General features: G+C 35.8%; 1 protein-coding gene across 2 annotated transcripts in view; it reads right to left on the reverse strand.

Moving 5' to 3' along the window:
* Positions 1-758: 758 nt before the first annotated feature.
* The window catches only part of HGF (hepatocyte growth factor), a 58,633-nt gene continuing 31,522 nt past the window's right edge, over positions 759-27,869 (reverse strand). For both annotated transcript variants that reach the window (XM_064656432.1, XM_064656431.1), the window contains exons 8-18: positions 21,127-21,301; positions 19,547-19,674; positions 18,037-18,139; positions 16,049-16,188; positions 13,858-13,896; positions 13,285-13,381; positions 10,530-10,604; positions 9,786-9,932; positions 8,933-9,039; positions 7,019-7,164; positions 759-4,807 (exon numbers count right to left, since the gene is read on the reverse strand). In XM_064656432.1, the coding sequence (XP_064512502.1) occupies positions 4,637-4,807; positions 7,019-7,164; positions 8,933-9,039; positions 9,786-9,932; positions 10,530-10,604; positions 13,285-13,381; positions 13,858-13,896; positions 16,049-16,188; positions 18,037-18,139; positions 19,547-19,674; positions 21,127-21,301 (1,328 nt within the window). In that variant the 3' untranslated portion in view covers positions 759-4,636. The remainder of the gene's footprint in view (positions 4,808-7,018; positions 7,165-8,932; positions 9,040-9,785; positions 9,933-10,529; positions 10,605-13,284; positions 13,382-13,857; positions 13,897-16,048; positions 16,189-18,036; positions 18,140-19,546; positions 19,675-21,126; positions 21,302-27,869) is intronic.

Consider the following 27,869-nt stretch of genomic DNA (forward strand, 5'->3'; position numbering starts at 1 on the left):
GTTTAAATCACCAAAACCACAGTGTAACCAGAAATACTTAGAACTTTGAAATTTCAGCTGGATAATGACAAAGAAGTAATGAACTTACTGTCCCTTATTTGAACTTACCAGAATGCTCTGATGCTGTAGGGGCTTGACAATACTTGGCTGAATGCAGACATTAGTCTAGTGGGGTTAGTAAGGGGCTTACTTGCTTCCTTTTTTGGTAGCTGCTGGCTGGTTGTGATATTAAGTGCAGCAGCAGCACCTATGTTTGTTGTAAGTTAGTGGTCCCCTTTACACCTTCATTTCCACCATCAGTAGTATTAAGAGATACTGTGAGGGGAGCCCTTTCCACTAATGTAAAGTATATTTATATAAAAAATTAAAATTCCAAGCTTCTCATAATGAAATTGTAAGGAACTACAAAATTCTTGGAAAATATTCATGTTTATGTTAAGCACATCCTTTGACTGTGAATATACTCTCACTGCACTATGCTTAGGCCATTCTCAGTGCAGGATTCAATCAGAAAGGTCTTGGGGAAACTCAGCAGGATCACGATGGATTTAGCTCTATCTTTCATTTTATTTGCAATTCTGTTATTGGACACATGAAGATCTTTAAAGTACCAGTCCTCCTTACTGTGCACACTGAAATTAGAACTGGGAGCCTAGCAGTGGGGGTCCAACCGTCCTCTTTCAATAAGAAATTTAATGCTAATTAAGTTGTTGGTTTTTTATAAAATACTTTATTAAGAATAATAAGAGTAAACAAGGTTACAAAAATACCAACTTTATTAACTAATGAAGATGCTGTTAATTACAGAAAATTTGTAATACAAGTTATAACTGCAGTGTTCCCTTTTCATTAGGCATTCAGCAAGTTGCATTTAATGGGAGATTATTTTTCCCTCTTAAATATGAAAAAATACTCTTATCTTACACTAAATTCCACAGGCAGCTCCCTGAAGTTAGATCCCATGCAAAGTAACACCACACATAAATGCCCAAGAGTATGTTTAAAAAGGAACACTGCAAAATTTTAGGGTGAAAACCCATGTTAGTTCCCGCCAGCAGCCCCAACATTCAAAACCAGTAATATGCCAGTGCACATGAGGGAGGAAGAAAATAATTGATAAGAAAACAAGGCTAAACAACCAATCCAATAGGCTTCATACAGTCTCCTTGGGGGTTGACTGGTTTACAACCAACCCTCCAGAAAGATGATGGTAAAGCCTTGACTCCTGCTGCAGTTAACTTGGAGTAGAGAATCTGTGTGCTTTTCAGTGTCCAAGGATCCATGTGGTTCAGTGCACAGCCGTTGGGAAAAGCACTGAGCAACTCTCAGGCTCCACTCTTTTGACAATCCCACTCACTGAATTCAAGGGATATTTTGCCTGAGTAGATTTTGATCCTTGGAGATATATTTGGACCCTCATCTGAAAAGATCAACTCGGTAGCTCTGTCAAGTACATTGGCATTACCTGCAGCAATGGATTGCAGAATGCCTCAGAGAATTTTAATCTTGAACTAGAGAAGAAGATTTCAGCAGTAGCAGCAAAAAATCTAGACCAGTACATTCCCAATGACAACTAAGTTTCTCTGAGGGTCATGAGGTTTATGAGAGAAAAAGAGACAGGGAAAAAAGCTTTTTTAAGGGGAAAATGTTTTCATTAATTAAAGGAAGAAATATCAGCCAGTTCCAATGCCCAAAGAAGAACAATAATTAAGTTAAACTAACTTCAGTAGCAAAAAATCAGCTCTTATATCTTAATTCCAAAATTTTATAACCAGATATTACATTTTTCAGAGACCAAGGATTAATTACAGCATTACAGCAAGGAGAATGAAGATGAAATTCAATGGAGTTTAAGAATGTCCTTAGATAAGAATTTAAATTCTGTACCTTTTATCCTAATATGAATAAAATCACATTTATGAAGCGAAGTCCAGATCCAACTGAAGTTAGTAAGAGGTTTTCCAGGAATTTAGATGGGCACAAGATCAGGTTCCCTTGTTAGAGAGAAAAATACTACAACAGTGAAAAAAATATCTATAGCATGTCCTTTCTTAAGAGAATCCTGTAGTTATAACAGTTGCCTGGTACGGTACCATTGGTACCAACAAGAAATATTCACAGGAATAAATGAAGTAGAAATTCATTACCACATATCATTATTCTTCTCTTCCCTTGCTCTTCAGGGTCTCAGGTGCCCTCCATATTGAGATAGGGAGAGCAAAAGTACCTGGTAAGCAAGTGCATACAAACTTGTTAAGTTCTGGAGCATCAACTCTGCACAATTTATTTTACTGAGACACTGCCCAGAACAAACAGGTAAAAATCCTTACACATTGTCTAACAAAAAACAGTATTTTTATCATATATATATATATATGTGTGTGTGATATATATATATAAAAATCACAGTCTTCTGCACAGCAGAAGCTTATAACTAAAATATTTTAGGATTCAATTTTTTCAGGTAGACATAACAAAATGCCTGCAAATATAATACAATGAGCACATAACAATTCTTAGAATACAAAGAGTGAACATGAAATCATATATTTTATCCACATTCTACTTGTGGCAGAAAACAAAACTCACTTGGAGTTTTTTAAAAGTCTCTCTTCAAAAGTTAATCCTTTCTATAAGATATGGTCAGTATATACTTAGTAAGAATACACTCTTCACATACATGGCAATAATTAACTGTAAATACAACTGGCTAAATCCTGCCCTCATTAGGCCTAGTAAGTAAGAGAGGCCAAAGGGATCATAAAGTCTTTGGAGGTGGCCAACACAGACCTAGACAGACTGCCTGTGTAGCATCCACAACCTCGAACCTGCTGTACAGAGGAGTCACATCTTGTCCAATGAGACTATTTACATTGGGAGGAATTGTAGAAGCTCTGCTTGCTGAAAGACTTCTTCCTATGTGCCAGTAGAATCCGCTGGATGCTTGTCACAAATCTCAGCAAGCCAAGCTACTTAAGCACGAGCTGAAACTCATCCCAGTTCACCAGGAGATGTGAAGTCAAAGTGCACTGCTGAAGAAAATTTGGTAAGTCAACACGAGGGCCAGTAAGTCAACACGAGGGCTGGTCTCCCAAGAGAACTCCCCTGAAGTGGTTACTTTCTGCCAGGGCAGAATTCAACTCTGCGTCTTCTGCATGAAATGTCCTTTTGTATGTCTACACCACGGTGTCAGCTTGGTGGCTATGCAGTTAGACATACCCTACTGGAAGTGCTACTGAAGCATTTACAATTTATGCAGCCACAAGTGAAGTAACAGTGTTGTTACTTATGCAATTACATGTACAGTAGTAAAACTAACAATTGTATATATGTTGCATCAATTTTCCAGAAATTGCAGGGTAATCAGTGCCATCTATAAGAATGTATTGGTACAATACTTCCAGCCATACAACTAAATGCCTAAAGGAGAACAAACCCTTTTCATAGAGGCTGATTTTTTTGTTCCCTTTTCCCATCAACATAAAAGGAAATGATAATTCTACATGCAGGCAGGAAACACAAGTTACTAAACTGTTGATGATGTTGTCCATACTATATACAAGATCATATCAATCTGCAATAATTTTATTATCCTGAAAGGAATTATACAGAGGATAGAATTTTGTCCAAATCTAGGTAAGGTTTTAGCAAAGAACTCAAGCCTCTGAAAAACTATTAATGTATAACTTACTTTTCCCAGTCTTAAGTTTCCCAGACAGGTGCCAAATTTAACTGTTCTTTTTCCTGTTGTAAATACAGAGTTACTTTCATGAAATAACTAGAACCAAGTGAATTTTTAATACTTGTCTGTTGAGAAAGACTTGGGCATATTTGATTGAAATTTATTTTAATGTCCAAAATCTTCCAGAATTACTTTTCAATCTGTACAAAATGCTGTCTTTAGCATCGGAAATTCAGTTATTTCTGGGTCAAACTTTAAAGAAATGATCAATGGTTTGCTAGCCAAAAAGTGTTTTGAAACATCTATTAGAGGATCACATATACAGTGAAGGAACCAAGTGCAGAACTAAAGTCTATAAGCACTGTTAAAAAAACCGAACTGGTAGTGACTTCTATGAGAACTCTGCTTATGGCAGGCTTGTCAAAGTCCTTCAATAATTAAAAGATTAATTATTAAAGGATTATTTTTTAATAAAATATTGCAATATTTGACCTCTCATAAGGGGGGAAGAGAAATATGATCCTATATGCTGTCCTTGACAGTTGCATATATCTCTCAGTAGGTCTTTTGTCATATATGAAGAGAAATATATGGCTCATGGAAAGAATGTGTTAAATAAAACTATAATTTTTTCTCCTTCTAAGATAATCTGAAGAGCAGCATAAAACAGGTCATATGATCTATTTCTACAGAATCATTTATCATCCAGTAATAGTGTCATTGTGAAATTGTTTACCCATTCAAGTATCTTCAGGAGATATGTCACCATACTTGCATATACTGTAAGTCACTCCAACATTTATAAAACAACACTGATAGACAAACAAAAACACCCATAAATATTAAATGAAGCTCAACAAACTTGACTATCAAGTAGTTAAAAAATTGTTGATCTTTACATTAGACATTAATTCCATGCTGTCCAAAATCTTTCAATGAAAGTTGTTGAGTTTTTCAGGGTTTTCTGTAGGTCATCATAATCTTGTGTATCCACCGGGAATAATATGAGACTCGAACAAAAATCCCAGGACGATTTCGAATGGCACATCCGCGGCCAGGAACAATGACACCAACAACTATCTTCAGCCTGTTTTGTTCACAAACCAAGGGACCACCATAATCTCGCTAGGAAAAGATAAACATAATGGATGTCACTTCTCAAAATGCTTCAAGACATCGTTCCCACCTGTATCCTACTGAGTGGTTTCTTTTGGGGATGACCTTGCTCAATGAATAGGCAATAGTGTTATTCCACCATAGGATATAAATCAACTTCCAATATCTTTTTCATAGCCAGAACTTATAAGAACCAATGACAAAGCTGCCCTCTGACCCTTTGGTTCTTTTCCATGGAAATTAAATCTTGTGATCCATCTTTACATGTAGTTCTAGAGACTTCAGACTATCAGATCTTATTCACCTCTTTCAGCTACTTGCAAGCTTAATATTTGTTTATGTAAATATAAACCAGATGAGCAGAATGTGAGGTGACTGATAAACATCTTTGTTATGATAACAGGCTCTGCATCCAAGACTACTGACAGAGTCAGGTTAATATCTTTCAGTCAATCATCTTGCAAGGCCCTAGGATGAAAATCTATGTGTACTAGGCATGTGGGAAGATCTCAAACATAATAAAAGGTAATATTTTTTAGACATAGTTTTGAGACATAACTTGTTAAAATGCTCTTTTTTATTATTCTGAATGAATGAGACACCTATGCACCAGTTTATGCATTCTGTGAAAATTTGGAGTATGACCTACTGAGATCAGGATCTTATTTAGCACTAAAATACATCCAATCTAAATTAGACTGAAACAATAATTTAGATATATTCATATACACTTCGGACTTGAACATAGATTCTGCAGTTTTTACTTGGGCTAAAGGTACACTGAACCCAGAAAACTAGCTGCAAAACTAGACCGTAAATGTTCATATCAGATAGCGAGATATTGTTTCAGAAAATAAAAGCAGACAATTAGCATTGTATTCTCTCCAGATCACCAGAGAAACAACAATGTTTGACCTTTATTTGGTTTGGGGTTTTTTTTGACTGATGGCAGAATAATTCCCACTTGAACAATGAACTATGTCAGTGCCATCGGAGTAGCTCATAAAACAGTTTCAGGAGTGGAGTTTCACCTGTCAGTCTGATTTTGTTCCTCTGCCTGTTCTCTGCTGAGGAAAGTAGCTTCAAAGGGGAACTTGGGGAGCAGGAAATCATGCAGCGATTAAGACTGATTGCTAATATTAATTCAGTCCATTCCCCTTGCAGGGGAAAACAAAGTGCAGGATCCCCAGCAGACTTCCATGCAGATGTTTCATTTATAAGCCTTGACAAGCCTAAGACCTCATTTACAATTAAGTATAAAATTCTTATTTTGAAGAAAATACTTTGCAACAAAAAAGTGATCCTGTGAAATATTAATAATAAATGGAAGAGGCCTCAGCTTGATGAACATGATCTCTGTTCCCCATGGTTTGGTAGTACTCTTGGGTAGGGAAAGTTTCACTACATGGTTAACATCAGTATTAGTAAATCAACTATTCTACTCCAGATATTAAATACTTAGTACTGTTCATGACTACCCTCCATCTAGATATCATTTCATCAGCCAGATTTTCTGCAAAAAAAAAATTATCTTTTCCTGTAATACATTACTTACAACATTTCTTCTCAGATGTCTTTTCTCCATCATCAAAACTAGTCCCAACCAAAACACCTCTATCAAGCTATATGATCACTGAAGTAGTGATCATATAGCTCCTGTCCTCACTGACATGTTGCTCAGTCTTGATTAGGGAGACCAAATGCTCCAGTCTTCAGAGTGATATGAACCTCAAAACATTTTTGTATCTTTCTCCTTCCTTCATAACTTTATCAACTCTGTTGGGTATTAACTCATATATTTTGCATGAAGTTCCCCATCTAACTAAGAAGCTAAATTTGCTCCAGTCTTTTCTTTCTACTCAATCAAAACATATTGCTATTGCTAGCACTCAGGCCACTTCGTCCCTTTCTATACAGAACACAAATTTGTCTCAGACAAGTATAGTGTTCAGTCATATGAGCATATTTAACATTCATGTACATCTTTCACTGGTGTGGTGGCATGGTGAAGTTGAAGCAAAGGAACCTCTTCCTGCAGTCTGGCAGAAAATAAAACACTTGTAACACAAATCATTTTCCAATGCAAAAGACGAAAATAATTCTTCATACATGAGTGTAATACAGAGAGAATAATTATAAAAAACTCCAGTAAATTACTTTTTGGAAAGAAACAGCCAGGCTAATAGCTCCTAAGAATGTATCAGGAAATGCAATATTTACCTCACAAGGCCCAGCACCGATGGTTTCAGCCACAGCACAGATTTCTGACTCATTCACAGTGATCTTCCCTTTTAGATATTGGTTACATTTCTCGTTTCCCAAAATAAACAGGTTTGCTACTCGGAGCAGGCCATCATAGTTAACTACTAGGATTGAAAAGAGAATAAAAAATTTATTCTATTTTAGAGGGGAAAAGATAATTCAAGCTGCAGTCTGGATAAACTTACTCATGTAATTTGAGTTATTGTCCTTTCACTGCAGTATTCACATTTTTGTCCATCCCCACCATGCTTTTGTATTTTCTACAAATTAGATTTTCAAGGTATTTGTTTGGTGGGGCTTACTCTACAGCTCACCACCAGCTCGCCCTGTCATATCAAAGAAATCAGAAAAAGAGACCCTGAAAATGTTCTCTCTCCCATCAGTGGAGTAAGGATTCTGCTCCCTGCCTTAGACATGAGTTAATGTGCAACAGTGCCTGCCACGGCCCAGGAAAGGACGTGTGACTTGAGAAATTCTGTAGCAGAGTAGAGTTTTTCTCATTCTGTGCTGGCTCAGCTACACTGAATGACTTTGTGCCCGCAAGGGCAGAGCCACAGCCTTGTGTAATCTCCATTCATCAGTGTGAAGGTCAGGAAGCAGGAGCCCTGTGGAGCTTACTCTTGTTCTACATGTTGAAAGACAAGCCCATACAAGCTGCAAAGATAAATAAAGGGTCTGGACCTGCCCATTCTCTGCACAGCCATCAAAAGAAAATGCCAAGCCTGCTCTCCACTGACTTATTATCCTGTTTTCTTGAAAAAATGGATGTAACACTTCTTCCTTCCCTGACCAGGATTCTGTGAGGATTATAATAAGTAGTGCATAAAATATAATACAAAGTCCTTGGATGACAGATGTTATGTATTTACTGTATTACATAACTCCACAGCATTGCAAATTCCTTATCAGGTCTGTTAAGCTAAGCTTTCCTGTGATGCTGTGCTCCAGCCCTATGTCCCTGTCCCCCAGACAGCCGATGGCCCCAGAGGACGGCTAATGTGGACATGCTGGGAACATCAAAGGCAGTCATTTGGGAGAGGGCTGGTACAGATTAATTGCCACCCACAAAGAAATGCAGAGCAATGGCTACATGGAAGAGAGACTCAGAATTCCAGTCTAGGTTCTGCCCTGCTTCCAGGACAGTGTGAGTATGTTGCTGCTGCTTACTCAGGATCTGTGGCAAAACAACATTTGAGCACAGTAAATATTGGAGTAATTATTGTCAACTGGCAGCTATTAACTTTATTATCAACACATAATTAGCCAGATATAGCATTTACCAGACTAAATAAATGTCTGTTCTCCCACATATTTGTATTTTCTTCACACAAAAACTGTGTTTAATAAACATTAGGAAGGTTGCAAAGTCAAGTATTCAAAAGTTAGGAAATACCAGACCTAGGGTTGCTTGTGCATCCCTAGTTCAGTGTCATTGTGTATATTAATAAAGTCTTTGATTACATGTTTCTGTATGAGTTTTTCCACAGGGCGGCCTACTTTGGGATACAGAAGGAGACTGCTCATGATGAACCAGATGAACCAGATTTTTTCAAAAACCAGCTAGCATTCTGCAAAACAGATCTTCTAATTTTTTAACATGCAGATCAATGTTTTTCTCTAGTTCATTCCTTGAAATGTTTGAATCATTTTGCCTGTCACTGAAACAAAAGGATAGACTAGTAGAAAATATTAAATGAACTTAGATAAAATAGTCAAAGATTTATAAAATTAGAAAAAAAAAAAGAAACAGTATTTTATAACAAGAAGTGTTGGACAACTGTGGCATCAGGCAATACCAGCAGCCTCACCTATAATGACAAGAGGAAGTAAGCTGTCAACGTATTCATTTAGTTTTTAAAAATAGTTTCTTACATCCAGTGTATCCCCATCCATAAACACTGCAACTGGTCTTCTCTGGAATGGTACATCCAGAAATGGGCAATCGGATTATTTCTACAAAATTTGTCAATATAGCAGGTCTGAAATGAGAGACAAAATAATAGATACAATGGATTTTGATCTTCTAAAATGTATCTTAAAAATGGCATTAAGTCTATTATATACCACAGCAATCAAAAACTGTGCCAATTCTTTTTCTTCATTTTTTGTCTTTAAAGAATGTGATGGATTCTTCTACCTAATTTTTGTGCTACAGCTGTTAACTGTCAAAAGATTTCTTGAAATGCTGTCACCACTTTTATGCTATTTAACTTAGGTTTTAATCTTAAAAGTAAGTAATAATGGTATTTCATTTGAATATGTAGTTTTGTTAATCTGGAGAAAGTTTGAAAGCTTGTATATACACAAGGATTTAAGTTACAATCTGGTGCTTATTCTATAAATAAAACCTTATACTTTGCAACAAACGTGGGTAGAGCCCTTCCCAAATCTTCGTTCGCGAAGCCTGGCCATGAAAACCTCATACTAGTCCATGTGGGCACTTTGTGGGTTTGTTGTTTGTTTTTTTTTTTTTTAAAATCTCCCAACAAACCTAAACATGGTTATCAGGAAAAAAAAAAACAACTGATATTTCAGAATCTGAGTACTGTAGATGGACCTGTATTTTTGCATATATCAAGTAAAATGTCTTTGAATTGGAAGTTTAGCCCATGGAGACAGCATCTGTAGTATTGGAGATAGTAGAGCAATGAACTTGCAAATCTTATTTAGGAAGAATCTCATCCATCAGATGAAAATCCTGGAATTCACAATAACAACTACTAACCTGCTGAGTTTCAGTAGGACCAAATCTGACCCTGCAGGGCCATATACCAACTGGGAGATATTCCGGACTTGCCTATGCTTCTCCTCTCCCTTTCCTTTGATATTATGGACTCCAAGCCAGGCTTTGTAGTCTTTCAAATCTTTGTACCTAAATGAGACAAAGTTGGTTATGATTTTGCTGAGTATAAGATAAAATAACTCAAAAAACTCTGCTTAAAATGATTAGGCTAGAAGATCTTAACTAATGCTCTTCAGCAGAAATGGCTTTATGCTGCCAACTGCTATTCCAAAATCAACATTCTTGAATGTAAGTTTTTGGCCTGAAGCCATTACATAATTTTATCTTTAACTGTTACTAAAATCTAATTTTTGTTTCATAATAGTATCCAAACATTTAGATCCTTGGACAGTATGAACCTTTGAACTTTTTGAGATTTGCCCAAGTTTTCTATTTTATTCTGTCAAGTTAAGCAGAGGCATGAGGTTATTCTCATAAAAAGGCAATTGTCTAACCATGACACTTGGAAAACCTATTTATGCTTCTATGTAAAATAGCCAGAGCTCTTTTAGATTTACAACAATAATAACAGAAAATACCAAGGTCCCGTGGGCCTTTTATATTAGAAAAGCAGTATTAAAGCCAAACAGGAGGGAAATTTGCTGCATTTAAGTTAAAGACGTGTTGTGCTGATAAGTTCCTGAAAATAGATGGATTTTAATATTGCAAAGTTACAGACTACTGTACCGAGAAGGGAAACACTGTCTTGCTGTAAGAACCCACTCCTCCTTTATCAAAGTACCACCACAAATATGCTTATTCCTGGGGGGAAAAAAAGAAAAAAGATTAAAAAAAAAGGAAGGGTATTAATTTCTATATAGTCAAAATGTTAAAGAGTACTTTGCTCCCTACATACTTTTCCTGGTGAAAAGTGGCAGACTGACAATACACAGAAACATGTCTCTGTCCCTTTGCTGTACAGTTTTAACACTTACAGTAACATGACTTAGCAATGATTTATTCTAATGTGTAAAAACCAGAAAGAAAGACCAATTCAGTTACTCTATTCATTTAGTGGTTTCAAAGCTGAATTTGTAATAAGAGACCTAATTTAAAATTAAAATTAAATAAAAAAACCCAACAAACCAATCGAGCAAATTCTTTGTACAGGAGCTGGACTCAAACACTCAAGCAAGTCCCCAAACTGCCACCAGATGTAAACAACATTTGGTCATTACTCATGTAAGTATCATTCAAAGCATTGACCTCAAGGTGGAGAGTTCCTACTTGATTACAAGCCCTAGGAGATTTGTGTCCCCACATACTTCAGTTGGAAACAATCTGCAGTGTATGACATCCTACATGTGATTATAGAAAACCTGAAGCATAATATATCAAGTAAAATTAAAGCAATTAGGCATGACAGTTCTTTCAAAAAAAAAAGATTACTGTGGAATGTAGATTAATTAGTTTCCTTCGTTGTGCCTCCAAAATTACATTTATTTTCTGCAGCATTTTGGAAAGGGAATCAGAATTGTCAGCAATTTCAGAAAAGCTTAAAATCTCACAATTTATAAATTCAAATCACACAAATGTTCAGAGCTTTGCAAAGAACTGCTGGATGGATACCAGATTCTATATGGAGCTCAAAGACAGCAGAATAACAAAAACGTTTGATTTTTTTTTTAATTGAATTTGGTTGAGCAGAAAAATATCTGGTCCAAAAGGCTGTAGTCTTTCTAAAATATAGATTCTCCCCAGTTTCATTATAAAAATGTCACAATCAGAAGTATAAATGAGTTCTTTCATGTTATATTTGCAACACTTATTATTTTACTATACAAGATTTCATCATCTGCTTTAGAAGATTAATTAGTACACTTAGAAAGGTTAACTTCTTATTTAAATATGGGACAAATTTAGAGCTGGTTCCATGACACAGATGAAATCCATCAAAATCTACTTAAATATACTTGATACCAGAATCTGGATTTGATATATAACAAAATTTCATTGATTAATCTAACATTTAGAGGTGTGCTTTGGTTGCCAAATAAGAATAGTTTCTAAGTATCACTAAGTGTTCACCATTCAGACATGGCAATTCCATCTTGAAGTGTAAGTTTTCTTGCAGAAAGTTCTGAAGTCACTAGGATTTTGTTTCAGAAAATATTCTACTTGTTTCCTTGGTAACAATACAAAATAAAGCTACATTTTTATGCCCACATGTAATTGTTCAAAATATATTTTGCTGCTGGAGTATTCCAGGAATCCCTTATTCATAAAAGGATCTGCAATCATTTAAGCACTCATCTATTTCACAGAATTTTGTCACATAGCAAAAAATCCAGGTTCAACTACCCTAATGTTAGCTATTTAAATTTTGGGTACCTAGACATAATTCACCTTACCTGTCTAAAAGTTTCTCAAATATCAAGGCTGCTTCTAAAACAGAACAAAGTTGAACTTTTTCAGAGTGATTTAGCCCACCTATCTGGTTACTCAGTCTAGGAATATAGTGATGTTCCTTTAGAAATGTCTTTCTGGACCATTCACTACACTTCCAGAAAGGAATAGTTCTGATGGGATCTTACAAGATGCAAAGATTACTATGGATGAGAAGAAACCCTGGAACTTCTCTAGCAATGAAGCAATGTAGAAAATATTTTTTTTTATCTTTTCCTTTACTCTCATGTTTCATTTAAGCAGAATTCAGTGGCCCTGTCTGGAATCATCACTTAGACTGTATGTGTTTTTCCCCACAGAGGTTAAGAGGCTTTTTACTTTTTTTTTCCATGATAGAAGATGTAGGCTGATACATGAGATATATCCTGTTATAAATTAATGATTCACATTTCTAGCTGATGAGTTATGAACCAGCGTAATGAACATAGGAAGCAGCAATTCTGTGTTCTGGCTTTTACACAGTAGCAAAGTAAGATCTGCCATAATGTAATACATGTGTTAAACATAAGCTGTACGTGTTAGGGTCCTGTTTTACAGAATGAAAAGGGTTTCCTTATAGCTCCTACTTATTTTTTTTTTTAATACCAAACAAATTTTAATTGCATCCAATGATATAAGGAGAAAGCTAAATTTGACCTGGGTATAAGTCCTCAATCCTATACTCCGTAACTAAATGCTCTACTGTCACAGTGAAAATGTTATGAAATTCAGCTTTTTCCTAACAGTCTTTAAAATAAACAATTTAGTGCTGAATGCTAAGCCAATGTTATGAAAACATCTGCAGTAATTGAAAGAGCAGAACACTATGAATGCTTTACAAGTTCATGTGGCTAAGTTAGTAATAATGAACATATAAAATATTTCACTTGCAGGGTTCATACTATGGCATCATCTGACATCACAGGAATCCTGTTTCTCTGCTTTTACAGAATTTAACTGCAATGTAGAATTATTCTTAATATGTTCAACATTTTCTACAATTCTGAAACAAATGTCCTATTAGATGTATTGTCCTTCTAACCAATGTAATAGTTACCTGTAGGTCAAACTAACCACCCATCCTTCGTTAGTTTGTGTTGGGATTCCATTTACAACTCTCAAATGTTTTGTTGAGGCACAAGGAATGGTAGTATCTGAAAGCAGGTCCAGAGATCACATTTTACTAAAAACAGCGGTAGGAAACCTGCGCAGTTGCACATAAGGGCCACAAGAAGATCAATATTTATTACGGATTAACTTCCCTATGCTAATGAAATATATTTCTAAACCACCAAAACTACTTCAATGAAGCTGAGTTTGTCTATACAAATATCCATAGGGAATATAAAATACATGCATTTAAATAGTTTTTTTGAGATTTATGTAGTTAAAAAGCAAACATTGTAAATCACTACCAAATCTTACCACTGGTAAGACATAACAGTGAGAATAGATAAAGGAGTGCAATAGAGCTGTTCCCCATTTTCCTCTGGTAAAAGCAATTTTTCTCAGGCTATATGGTTTTTTTTATAACTTTAACTGATCTTTACTTATTTCCCAATTGGAAAGAAATGGTTAGTCTTAGAGGATACAGTCATGCATTGCACAGTATACGCACAAACTTACTTACCATCCAAGCTAGTTGTTGTAGGAGTTGTATCACCTTCACCTAGACAGACACATATGATAACCATAATACAAAATTAAAATGCATTTAAAAATTTAATAGAGTAAAAATCAACAGCAAATGGCATATAGTTAACTTTAATGATAGACCAGGTTTTAAACTTCAATATGATTTCTTTAGTACAATTAAGTAAGAACTAACAAGAAGACAGAATTTTATCCCAACAGAATGAAATAAGAAATAAACATTTTGCAATAGGACTTGTAAGCATTTTTCTACTTGGCTGAATTCTGAATACATCAGGCTGCCTATAATGTTCAATTTACATTTTTTATTCAAACAAGCAAATGCTGAAAAATGAAGTTGTGACTTTTTTACAAGCTTTGAGGAACTATGGAAGTCATGTGATTAAATCCAAATCAGACCAAAATAAATTCTAGTTTCCTTAATAACATTTGAAACTGCAAAAGTCCTTCTATGTTCCTATCAACAAAAAACTTCTCAAAATGTGTTCCCCAAAATCTGGTTCAGTTCTTCCATTAAGTCCAAGTAAAAAAAAAAAAAGCAGTTACAACAAGGTTCCTTAACCTTCACTTAAAATTTTTGCCTTCAGTAAAGTCTACAGAGTGACCCAGCATATTGAGCTGGAAGCACAGTGGAGGTACAGGTGTAGCTACTGAAAATTTGCACAAGCAAAATTTAAACAGTCTCATCCAACTAGATTTCCACCATTAAGCAAATACATATGTATAGACACACATATATATGTGTATATATATACACACACGTATATGTATGTATAAAATATAAAGGTATAGAGTTATATACATAGTTAAATTTCTATGTACATGCATACACATATGTATGTATGTGCATATATATATACACATATACATATGTATACATACATATGTGTATATATATGTGTGTGTATATATATATATATGAATGTAGTCTGAATAGACCAGTTAAAGGCACCAAGTAAGTTAATTGGGGAACTCTTAGAATTTTTTCTGTACTTGTTAAGCTGGTTATAAGTAAATGAGCTACTAGTAGTAGTCCATATGAGTTAGAGTTGTAAAACAGACATATTCCCACTCTGGAGTTTGATTGCAGAAATTGTAATAGTCACCAATGTTGCATTGGTGCAACAAACCCTAGAAATGTTTGCTGTGAATATTTCCTTAGAAATTCATAATGAACACAGAATAAGTGAACAAAAAGTAAATTTCTTCAGCTGTTTTTTTAATTTACATTGACACAAATAACCTTTTGCACAGTTTGTTTACTCCTCTCATAGATGCCAAAGCATCGCCTGAGACTTCAAATATCACTTTTTAGAGATGCCGGAGTTCAGACTATTGAGGAAATGCAGCAGATTGCCACTAGGAATGAGTGTAACATTATCCTTAACCTCTAGAGATCAGAGACATGTATTCAAAAGCCTGATTTACCATTTAAGTGTTCTCCCAGGATACACAGCAAAGTAATTTAGAAATAAGAATTGAAGAGAAAGATTTTGAACATAAATATGAATTGTGCATTTTTCAGCATAAAACTGTCTTTTCCCACTTATTGTCTGTTTGTTACTGAGTTCCCTAGGATTTTTAATTCTGTTTTTTTAATCTATTTAGATTTAAACATTCAACTTTGGGGGCGTTATTTTCCTGATTCTTGCCAGGAGTTAAATCATCCCAGAAACATCTGAAAGCAGAATCTAATCTGTATAGCACATATACACTTCAGCATATACATAGTGAGTTATCCTAACTTTACAAATACAGATCACACAAAGAGACTCTGAAGCTTGTAGTTTAGAAGATAACTCTCCCTGGGTTTCTTGAGGCCACAGCCAGCATTCTGACCACCAGACAATTCTTTGTCTCCGTCCAGCCCTCATTCAATAGCTAGATCTGCTGGAAAATGTTTGACCATCTGTAATAGCCCTTTTGTGCTCCTGCTGCATAAATAAGCCTTGAAATCTCCAAGCTGGTCAAGGAAAAGAACCCCTTGTTCATATATTGCACAAGCAGCTTCTGTCTGCTCCTTCTCAGTCACGCACAATTGATTCTTGATAGAATCACACATTTTCCACTGCCACAAGTGACAATGGAAAGGTGTGCATATGCCTGTGAAACCATGGCTTTACTGGGACAGCACAGCTGACAATGCCAGAGGCATAGCAAGTACTCACATCGAGAAATAGGGCAGTAATCCCAGGGAACAAGAGGATCATCTGTGTAACACCAGGGACCATGAAAATCATCATCTGGATTGCGGCAATAGTTTTTCTTCAGTTTACTAACATCTGGTTCTCTGAATATTTGTATATGCCTACAGGGAAAAAAAATTCAAAGTGCTGAAAAGCTTTATACTATAGCCCAAATTTTCAAAGGTTAAATGTTGCTTTGCTCCACATTGTACTATTAGCTGATTGAGAAGCCTACAGGTCAGGGTTTAGGGCTGGTTAAAATCAAAGGGAAGACGAGACCCAAATATTTGCTGGATCTGGGTCCAAGTTTCCTCTGGTTGGTATTTTAAGCACAGTGTGCACTAGACAGCTGTGAGGTTTCTAGATCTCCCAGTCGAGCTAAAATCTCTAGATACCCTCAGGAGGGACCATTACACTGATTAGAAGGGTGCCTGTGATGTCCTCAGCAAACCTGCAGATCTCTCTGGGGAGCACAGGTACCTTCTCCTTGCATGTTAACAGCACAAGGGAGTGTTGAATCTGCAAAGATGAATCATAGGCAAAGGAAGGGCAAACTAAGAAAGTTAGCAAGGCTGAACAGCAGGCAAGCAGAAGGATGAATGGTTCAAACAAACTGCAGTGATAGGTCACCTAAATTGCTTCTACATGGGGCATTTTAAAGGGGAAATTTTGGGGTCACAATCTGAAGCAGAGAAATCTGTTTATTTCTGACTTGCCAGACACAAGGATATAGGCTTCCCTGGTTACAGCTGTACTGCTCTTTTAGTTCATTACCAACCACGTATGCTGCCTCTAGTACATCCATAACCAGAAAAACTGTTGCAGTGAGACAGATAACTCCCCAAAGAAGTTCCCAGATGGAAAATGTGTGGGAATAAGAAAATCAAGGCTGATCTGTGCTCAATTAAATGAATGCAATTGCATCAAGCATTCAGTAGGTTTATGCTATCTCATTCTAACTGAAGACTTATAAGGTTTCTCACAAGTCATGATCTTAAACCTCTGCTTCCCTTACATGGACAGCACACTGGAATATGCATCCTCTCTCTTAACATCTGTGGGGAAAAACACATGCAGTTCAAGTGATGATTCCAGACAGGGCCACTGAATTCTGCCTTTTGCAATACAGCTTCCCCAAAGGCTAACTTGCTGACTTACACACTGTCCTGACTGACAATAACATCAGCAGAAGGAATCAGGGACAGCCAGATTACAAAGGAAAATAGTCCCCAATATGTTGGTCACTATGACTCAACAACAAGTACCAAAGCCAATATTGGCATATTTGCATGAGCCTCAGAAACCAAAGGAAAGTGAAGGAGAAACTGTTTCCATCAGGGCCACTAGTGTGTGTGATATCTCACACACAGCAAAATTTTAGATAAATCCCTTATTTTGTACTTCCTGCTGATTCATTTTACTTCAACAAATAAATTAAAGTAACTTGCCATTTCCACTACTTGAATATGAAGCCAAAGTAATGATAAACAACAGAAATTGCAAGTCTTTTTAATGGCATTTGATGTCAGTGTCATTAGACTGTAGATTCAAGATTCAATTTCAGGCAGCAAGGGACATTAGGTGGTTTCAAGTCCAACCTCCTCTTTGAAGCAGTGTGAGCTATGAGATTAGGTTGATGAGATAATAATTTCCTGCCTCGTTCCTGCTGTCGTCTCATTGTACAAAACTTTTGAGGACAAAGATGGGGTAAAACAGACCAGTAAACTAAACACTAAGAAACATCCCAAAGCCTGCAATTAGTGGTTAGCTGGAACAAAGTCATGTTGTGTAACGTATTTGAACACGAAGAAAAAAGAAAAAGATAAAGATTAAAAAAAAAAAAAATACTAAAAACTCCAGGGCATAAGGGCCTGCTTTAGAATCACTGCAGATGAGAAAGAGTTGCCATTTGGAGGCAGTATTTGTTCAGGACTCACTGAACCATCTCTTCCTGTTTCATATGTACACACCTACGTAAGTCTTCAATATTTTTGTCCCATGTGGAGCAAGTTAGCCCAAATCTTGTCTTGGATAGATTCCCCATGTAACTCTTGCCATTGCCACGATAACAATCTGAAAAAAAGAATGTTGAGTCAAAAAAGTAGCAGGTGATTGTGCAACACTGAGAAGAAAACTCTTCCTTACCATCAGTAATTCAAATTACTAAAGACAAGTGTTCCATTTAGCAAATGTTATATAATATAAATCAGAAAATTGTATAAATCAATTCAGAAAGAAAATGGGAAAAAGTTTCCAAATTTTAAATTCTGTCTTACTTAGATAAACTGGGAAAATTTCTTTTTTAAATAGTTTGTTTATGATTAATTTAGAGGGGTCATATAGAATATCCTAAAAGTTGTTAGAACCTGGGTTATACAAAACAAAGCAAAAATGCTCCCTTATTCCTCCCTCCTCAAAAAATAGGCACTCAGCCTACTTGAAACAGCCTAGCTCTGTGTAGGTTCTGGATACTGGCAACTGTGTATAATCCTAGACTTAAGTAATACTTCAGCAAAATCAAAAAAATCAACATGACTTTCATTTTAATGTAATTCAAAAACTTGCCTGTTCGCTCCAGCAGAAGTCATGTTTAATTCATAAGCTTTTATCACAAGCCTTTTTGAGACTTTTCAAGATGATTGTTTAAAATTATCACTACTATAAAGACTTTTTGCATAAAGCATTTAATTTCATATTCGTCAGTAATTTTACTTTTTGATAATTGATACTTTACAAGAAAGACAAAATGAAAGTAAAAGTTTAATCCTTTCTCTGATATAACTCTTGCAACTGCAACTTTTTCAAATTTACAAGAAAAATTGTCTAAAATTTAAAGATGGAGATGTTAATGCAGCCTGCTGTAGGGTAATAGGTCTGAAGTCTTAGCCTCAGTTATGATTGACATCAGTTCTCAGGATACAATAATACTCCTTAGAGTAATACCAAGACCTCATGGGAAAAACATTTGCATGAAGACTCAAGAGTGGACCTCACAAGCAAAGGTATCTAAGAGAATCAATTCCTTTTAGACAAGGAGGGACATGCGAAAAAAACAAACAAACAAACAAAACAAAAAAACCACAAACAAACAAACAAACAAACAAAAAAATCCACAACTTTTGGTGGCCTCATGTGCAATTACAGAAGGACTGTGAACCAAGGAAATCATCTCAGCTCTGGCAAAAGGCCTTTCAAACTAAGAAAGGTAGAGACAGTGGAGCAGATACACAGATTCACCTTGTCTAAAAGTCAGATCCAATAGCAAATCTTTGCTGCAGCTTTCCCTGCTGGAATCGAAAACTGAACTGAGAAATGAATCTCATTTACACCACGATGAATCCCAAGTATGCAAAGAAAGCCAAAGCAGAACCACACAGGTGTAGTACAGATCAGCTTCTCCAGCTTTCAAGCCTGTCTATCTGCTGTTTGGAACAGTACAGTATTCACTTAAAATCACGTTATCACCCTTTCCTCTGTTACCTTGTTCATTTGATACATCGCACTTAGGAATCTGGGAGCAATAACCAATACGGATGTTTGGGTCAGTGGTAAAACACCAGGGTGACTCAGATCCATCTGGATTTCGGCAGTAGTTCTCCCTCAAATCCCTATAAAAATAAATACGTTAGCTCACAGCAGGGATAACTTAAACCCACTGATGCATTCCATTGTTTTTTATTATGAGTTAACAATTATATAAACTCCTTCAGGTCTCTATGTTACTGATCAGTGTCAAGTGCAGGGAGATGAGGAGTCAGTAAGAACACAGTGTCCAGAAAAATATAGTAATTGTAATAAGAATATGTTCATGGGAATTTATTTTCAGCAGACATATGTTTTGACTGGATACAAGATTTCACTTGAAGATTAACAATATCTTCAATATAGCTTATTTTTATTCAGGATTCTCCATCAAAATTTGCATGCAACTGACATTGGATACACCTGCAATCCATTACAAGTGCTTTTAAATACAAACATTACCAAAGTGCTTAAAATTCCCTATATTTTGAATGGTTCTACTGAGTTTAGAGAAAGAAGAGTCCTGTAGACTATCAGTGACTCGTTTAAGAAACTGAATCTTGGAAAATAAAAAAAAGTATGTTGAAATTCTATACAGCTGTTACCTTTAAAATAAAAGTTAGTCACAAGGGAACATCTTTAAATGTCTTTCACAGCTTGCATGAAATAGTCAAACCTCTTAAATGTAAGTTTTATTTTCCCATCTCCTGACAGTTTTTGCCATGTTCTGTGCATCTCCATATTTCACTGTATTTTTCCATCTGCAACACTTACTGATAACAGACTATGGAAAGAATGGGCCTAATACTGTAATTCTTACTGATATCTACCCATCAGTAAAGACATTTAGTACAAACTGAGCTGTGGCTCCATGCTGGTCAGCAAGGTTTCTTCTATACTCAGTTAAAAAAGTACTGAAACAACATTACTAAAGTAACTGTTTAAAATTAATAGATCATTCACATCCTGGGAGTTTTTGAACTGCACAGAAATGTTTGATGATCAGTGACCCCTCAAGTGAAAACAATCCTATTGATGCAAGTACAGTTAGTAATGAGACAGAAAAAGGACTTAAAATATGGAAAATAAAAGAAATGTTGTCAAATATTATAAATGTTAGTACTGAGAAGAAGTTTACATTTAGGTAATATTTAGGATATATTGAGTTAAAGTCAGCAATCAAAGTGTGAACAAGTATTTAATTTCATGAAAGAAAAATGGTGATAATGTACCAGCACTATTGGGATTCAGGTCTCAGTCTGGAAAACATCCAGACACTTAAAATCATGCTTGAAGAAAAAGTTCATAAAAACCCCTAGGGTTTCACACAAGTTTGTCTAGAACTACTATTTTGAGATCTGAAGAACTGATTTTCCCATGTTCAAATGGTTTTCAGCATCAGCAAGTCGAGTGAATGCATCAGGATGCAGAACAGGGACAGGGACCCTATGGCTTACTTCAGTGGTATGACTTTTTAAACATTTTAAAACTAAACTCTTTTCCCACTGCAGTGATAGTACCTACACATCTCTACTCACTTGCATTTGAAGTTCTCAGGAGTGATGTTGTGCTGGTGAGGAAACTGAGAGTCCCATCTCTGGCACTGAATTCCACTCCATATGGTGCTGACTGTGCCACGGTAACCCTCACCTTGGCCCTGGATGCATGTTGAAGTCTCAGCTGCTGCCTCTGTGCTGTTCATGATGCTTTCATCTGCAGACCCAGAGAATAAATGCTATTTCACTCTCTTAAGGCTGGCTGAGGATGTCAGGTTTGAACTCTACTTTGCAGTTCAAATCATGATAATTGGAGTTCTTTGGTGAAATTGCTGAGGTGATTACAGAATAATTTTCTCCTCTTCACATTTACAACATCCACAAAATCAAAGTGCTAGACCTTATGCTACTTTATCCACTTGCATGCAGAGAATCTGCAACATTTAATAGTTTTTGTTCTGTGAGACACCTGGCCTATGTTCTGTCATGGAAGGTCAGAAGATATTCCTGATTACTTTTTCCTGTTCAGGAAATATCTTCTCATTCGCTTAGCTTTACAAAACTGAGTGACCACCCACGAGTGCACTGTTACACATGTTAATACATATTTATAGTAATAAAATACAATTGATTTTCTCTAATGAATTCACAGAATATCAAATCACAAGAAAAAAGGTGCAGATAAAAAATTAAAGCAAAAATAAATCCTATTATAGAGAAAAGTACTAACTTCTCCTTGAAGTGTCGGGGGTTTTGTGCCTCATATGGTTTAAAGAGGGGAAAAAGTCCAGCTTTTAAAATCAAAGATCAGTATGCTCTACAGAGAGACAAATGCTTTAAAGACTAACAAATTCAAGAGACTCAAGATCTTTTACAGATGTTGATATACTCTGTACTCACCCTGGTGTGGGCTGTCTTGAACTAAATTCAGAAAAACAGTGGTTTTCAAATGACTCATTCACATAACTTGAAAGTCTCTTTTTATTTCTTATGCAATTTTCATAATTGCAAATTAATGGCACAGATATTGCATCAGATATATACGAAGCAGTACAAAACAAAATACCCTGCAGTGAGAGCAACACTTCTACAAAGTCCCCAAAGGTTCCCAATACAATATTTCTGTAAGTAACTGCCCATTTGTTGGTAATTTATATTGTTCACAAGACTAATTTTATAAATTACTTTAAAAGTATTAGTTGCTCACAATAAGTATGTTAATAAAGTTTTTTAACTAGTTTTCTTCAAATGGTCCAGTGAATAGAAAATATTTGTGTGTTACTCATAATATGCTTCACTCCTGGTAACTTGAGCCAGTTCTATGAACTTAGAGAGAATATGGATCTTAAGGAAACCAAATGTCATAACAGATGGTTTTGGCTGATTTGCTGACTGATCTTTGATGTTAAAGATCACTTCCCTGTCAAATGATAACATCAAGTTGTGCAGTTGAATTATACATTCATCCACGCATCCCTTTTTCTCTTCATCTGGTTGATGTTTTCAAACCAGTATTTCATGGTCAAATTCATTTCCTGTCCTTCCTTCCAAGGCACTTTTTCTCCAAATGTTGTCCTGTTTCAATGTGATTGTGCGTTCCAAGCTCATTCCAAAGTCAAAAGGATGTGGCACTGCAAGTATCACAAGTAGGCTTCTGCAGGCTGACAAATGTGCTCTTTCTAGTGGATTCATCAAATAGACTTGCAGCTAGTAACTATATTTTTAGTTTTTATAGATTACTTTTTAAATAATTGAACTACAAAGAGATTAATTCATACAACTAATAGAAATAAATAGATGCATATTTCAGTTTTCCATCATAAATATAAAACATATTGGAATTATATTCTAAAATAGCTCCTAAACTGATTGGAGTGGACATTGCTATGCCACATTCAAATATATATTAGTCTTTTCAAAAAAATACATGCAAATGTAAGAGATGTAGTGAATAACCTGGGGAGGGAAGAGTTTCCTAATATGAGAAATTTCAGCATAAATCCTGTTTTCATATTATTTTGTAAGTAAATTAATAAACTATAACTACATAACTCTAGCAAAAAGTCTTCTTAAATAATACTACTAATAAGGCACAAAAAAAAAATCAACCTAATAAAAGCTGTTGCAAATACCAGAAGTGTAGTATGCACCAGAAGTTACTATTTCAACTGTAATGAATGATATAGTACATCTGCTGTGTACTCAGTCATACTAGTGAAAAAATAATTGGGTTGGTGTTTAGATATCATTGTGTGGGTCTGGGTTTTTTAAATCACGTGCGTGAAATGAAGTAAATAATGAACCAATTGATTTAAGTAAGGCCATAGTCACTTTGTAGAGCATTCCTTCTTCTACATTGACATATGCTCAGCTTATTGTCAAACCTCACACTGCATGTCTGGACAGTGACCTCTACCTGTAGATCAGATTTTACAGTTTGTCCATGTCAAAATGTCCTACGTAAAGGCACCAGACAAACTTAATTTTCACATTGTCATGAATACTTACACAGTCAAGCCACCTCAGGAAAGACATTATAATGACTAAGAGAGAAATTATTTCGAAATCTACAACGTGATTATCTGCTGCTACTTTGTGGCAGCTCTCAATAAGAATTCCAGTAATGAAAAGGATTGCTAGAATATTCTCATTTTAATTAATACAGCAGTTCCTTCATTCCAAAAGGTCCACAAACCCCTCCCCAAACTCTTCTTGCTGTACCACCTGCATTTTCTACAAGTGTCTCGTTTTAAAACATGAAAAATGAGACTTCAAAATGTTTGTGAAATGTATTTCTGAAGCAATTCCCTTTCTGATTATTGAGTCTCACAGAAAACTCAAAACTTACCAATAAAGGCTCGAGAAATCCTTCATTCAGCTGGTAGTTTCCTCGAACAGTCATGATGGGAACAGTCTCCCTGTTCCTGTTAATGAAAGTTGGGCTGGATGTGCACAGGAACATGCAAGAGCTCGAGGAGCAGTGCCTGCCTCACCAGGCATTACAGAGGGGCTCTGCAGACTATAAGACAGTGTCCAGGTTGTCCAAGCCTACGACTTATATAGTCATCTCCATTCACTATTGGTCTTGTCCTTGAGGCTAATTGCTCATCATCCACATAGCCAATTATCTAAAGTTTAATAATTCTGAGCATGAACATCAGATGTGCAGAGCAGCGGTGAAAGAGCCCTGAGACCACAATCACCAGTTCGCTTACAAGGCAAAATCGAGATCAAGATAAAAATCCATAAAGCTGAATTCCCATCCTTATCCCAGCAATTCCTCTAAAATATAAATCAAGATCTGCAAACAAAGGGTTTTTTCCAATGAGAAAGACATTATGAATTAAGCTAGATTAATTTAAAATCAATAAGTAATCCTTACTTTGCATTACTTACTAATATTTCATAATATAAGTTCCCAGGATTTTTTTGCTTCAGTTCAACCTTTATAGTTCTGAACCAAGATTAAAAGTACTGTTAAAGGAAGAACACACAATGTATCATCTTATGAAGGACTACTATTTATGATTTATTGATTAAATGTCACTTCTTACTCCTGTATAAAAGCTCATTACGAACAGAAGAATTTGGTAATTGTCAGCAGCATTTTGCTACTTTTGAACTTTGTGGTTTGTTTTTTTTTTTCTAATTCTGGATGACTAAGATTAACCATGTAGTTCAGTCAGCTACATGAGGGGATTTCCCATTAGTAGTATCTCCACCTCCACATGCTTACTCTGAAGTCCTCAACCAATGTGCAATTATGCAAAGGTATCCTTTTTCCATAAAACCCTCCCTATTTTGATACTTCAAAATACATAGCTTTATTAATAAGGGCCAGCTCGTGCATTCATAGAAGTTTAAGTAAAAAAAATGAAACATTATCCAGAGTTTCATGTGTGAAGCCACAGATAGTCTTCTCAGTTCTGGTTCTCACAGTAACACCAGCATGAGGGATCAGCAGGGGCCTTGAGTCATTCGACAGCTGAAGTAACCAGTTAGAGTACTATTTCTGTCTTTAATCCCAGTGACCCAGAAGAAAATCCTGCACAAATTTTAGGTCAATGGTGAAGCTTCTACTGACTTAAAAGAAGATAGAGATATTACTGGAGAATTCATGTTTTTTCATTGCAATACAGTCTATGTATTTTTGGGAAAAGACATTGCTGGAAAATAAGCAGGATCCTAAATCACATCATGAGGAAAATACCTGCTTTTGCTTATATTCATGTAATGTCTTTTCTACAGTGTCAGTCAGCAGAAAGAAAATGTGCCCCGATTAGCAAAAAAATATTTTAAAAAGTAGATTTTAAACATGATCCATGCAATTCTACAAATGTCACTAAGTAAGCTGAGGGATGTTACGAAGCTGGTCATGCTCAGTTGTATTGCCTGCAGGCATCCCTACCTCAAGCAATGGTATCTACAATTCTGGACATTAGGTTACTGGCAGTTCCTTCCTTTCCATATTTTCTTCGGTGTACTACAATCAAAAAAGATGTGGAAGACCCACCCACTGATTTCTAGTGTTTTGCTTTTTTTCAGTAAAAACAAATGAGAAAGTGAAGAAATCAATTAAAGCCAAGCTCAAGAACCACAATAGTGAAGAACTCATTGTCACCTAAACCCTGCACCTAAAACCTTCACATGTACAGTTCATTTGTCCTTGAGCAGAGAGAGATCTTTCCAGGTAGTTTCAATGTCTACAAGAAGACTTTAAGTCCAAACAATTTTTATTTTAAATACATTTTTAAAAAAATATTAAAAGTGGATCCCCTCAAGTTTAGAGTTCTTAAATCTCACTTTAAAAACTATCATAGAAATGATGAAAAGGATTTGAGATGGATCCTTTTTGAGGGAATGTAGATTAAGCTGATGAATAAACAGTGAATGCTGGACCTATTCTATGTTTCTGTGTGAAGCGAAATAGAAGGTAACACTTTATCATCTACTAAATATCAGTCTCTTTTCACTGCCCCCTTTCTATAAAAATCTTTATCTTATACAAATATTAAGCTTAAACTGAGTGTAACTTTTATTTGTTTACATACATACATTCAACAATTAACTTTTTATTCAGAACTTCCCATCCAAATGGGCAGTTGAAATCTCTTTCTAAAGAATGAGTAATTCAATACTGGTGAGTATTTTGCCTTCCCAAAAGTTATAGGCACGTTGCAATGGTTCATTTTACAACCTAGAGTCTCAGTTTTGCTGTTTCATTTGCTGTTCTTTCCCATCAAACTTAGACCTTTATTGAATTCTCTCAAGGCTTTTCAAGCCTCAGTCACTCCTGTCTATTGTCTATGAATACTGACAGCAAAGGCTAAATCCATAGTCAAGGCATCTGGGTTGATTGGAAATCAGATAGGCATCAACAGTACACTGTCCTTAATAATTCCATGTAACTCTGAAGCTCTTAAATGACTGACACAAGCAGTTTTATTTCTGCGCCTCAGCATCTCTCTTATAGCCTTATAATGCATCCATAGAAGAGCTGTTATCCATTTTTTTTATTATTTTAAAGCAGCATTAGTTCCCTGCTCCTGTCTTCCCTGTAGTTCATGTCCTCATTCATGCCATAATAACAGTCATTTTCTTTTTTCATGTTTACTGTCACTGCTTCCATTTCTTCATTTCATCCTACACTTCTTTATTGCTGTTAGTTGTCCTTTTATCCTCTCTTCTAACTAAAAATTGTCTCGAGCCAAAACCACAGACACATATGTGAGCAACTTCAAACCAGTCCTGAGGTCCCTGAAGTCTTAATCCAAATCCAGTTTTTGCAGCTTGAGCCATCTCTAATTCCTAATTGTTCCTGTCATCTCTTTCTCACAGCCCTGGCTGTAAGCCACAATGTTTTATGCTGCATTCTGTGCTTGGAAGTAAAATTACAATGCCCTCTCTCTCTTCAGTTTTAAAACCATATTTATTTTCTAAATGCTTCCTTCCACTGAATTTTGCTGAAAATTTTGTATATGAGCTGTTGTCAGCATTTTGGCTATAGAGCATACTAGCCCTTATGACATGTAGCAAAAGCCACAAGCAGCATGCTGCCTTGTGGTCACTACCCCAAAGAGAGGACACCTACATTTTTGTATACGGTCCAAGAACTTGGATTTGCAAAGCATTTTTCCTAATTAGAATTTCTTGTAAATTAAATAAACAGTCCTCAGCATAGGAATTAAAAACCTGTGTGAGAATCCAAACCACAAAGCTATAAAGACCTATAACTCATGATGTTCTCTTTTTAGTGTACTGAGATTGCAAACAGCCACAGCTTCAGAAACACAGAGCAGCCACTGAAACTAAGAATAGCCAAGTGTTTTGGGCTCCCTGCTAGGAGGTGGGAAAAGAGTTTTTCTATGTGTCTCAAAAAAGACAGAAAACTGAAAACAGGGCTTTGATATTTTGTGTTGATATTCTGGCCATCGAGCTGTTGATACAACAATAGTGTCAGCAATAAATTCCCTCTCTGGGTTATAAAAGAAAGCACTGAGTAGCATTGCATCTTATGTAGAGGGCAGTGCCATATGCCTGTCTGAAACATTCATTGAAAATACCTGCTGGATTAAGCACTTTCAAGACTACTACTTTTGTATACTTCTCAAATAGATTGCCTTATTAATTTACAAAAATACACAATTTTCTGCAGTGAAAATACAGTTTCATATGGGAAATTTCCACTGATTTTAATATATTTTCTAACTGAAGATAAAAGAAAGAATTTCTAGTTACTTCAGTCAACTTTTGCCTAAATACAAGACCAAAGACTTTCATCACAA

Source organism: Pseudopipra pipra, chromosome 5 (assembly GCF_036250125.1).
Source record: "Pseudopipra pipra isolate bDixPip1 chromosome 5, bDixPip1.hap1, whole genome shotgun sequence".
Lineage (NCBI taxonomy): Eukaryota > Metazoa > Chordata > Aves > Passeriformes > Pipridae > Pseudopipra > Pseudopipra pipra.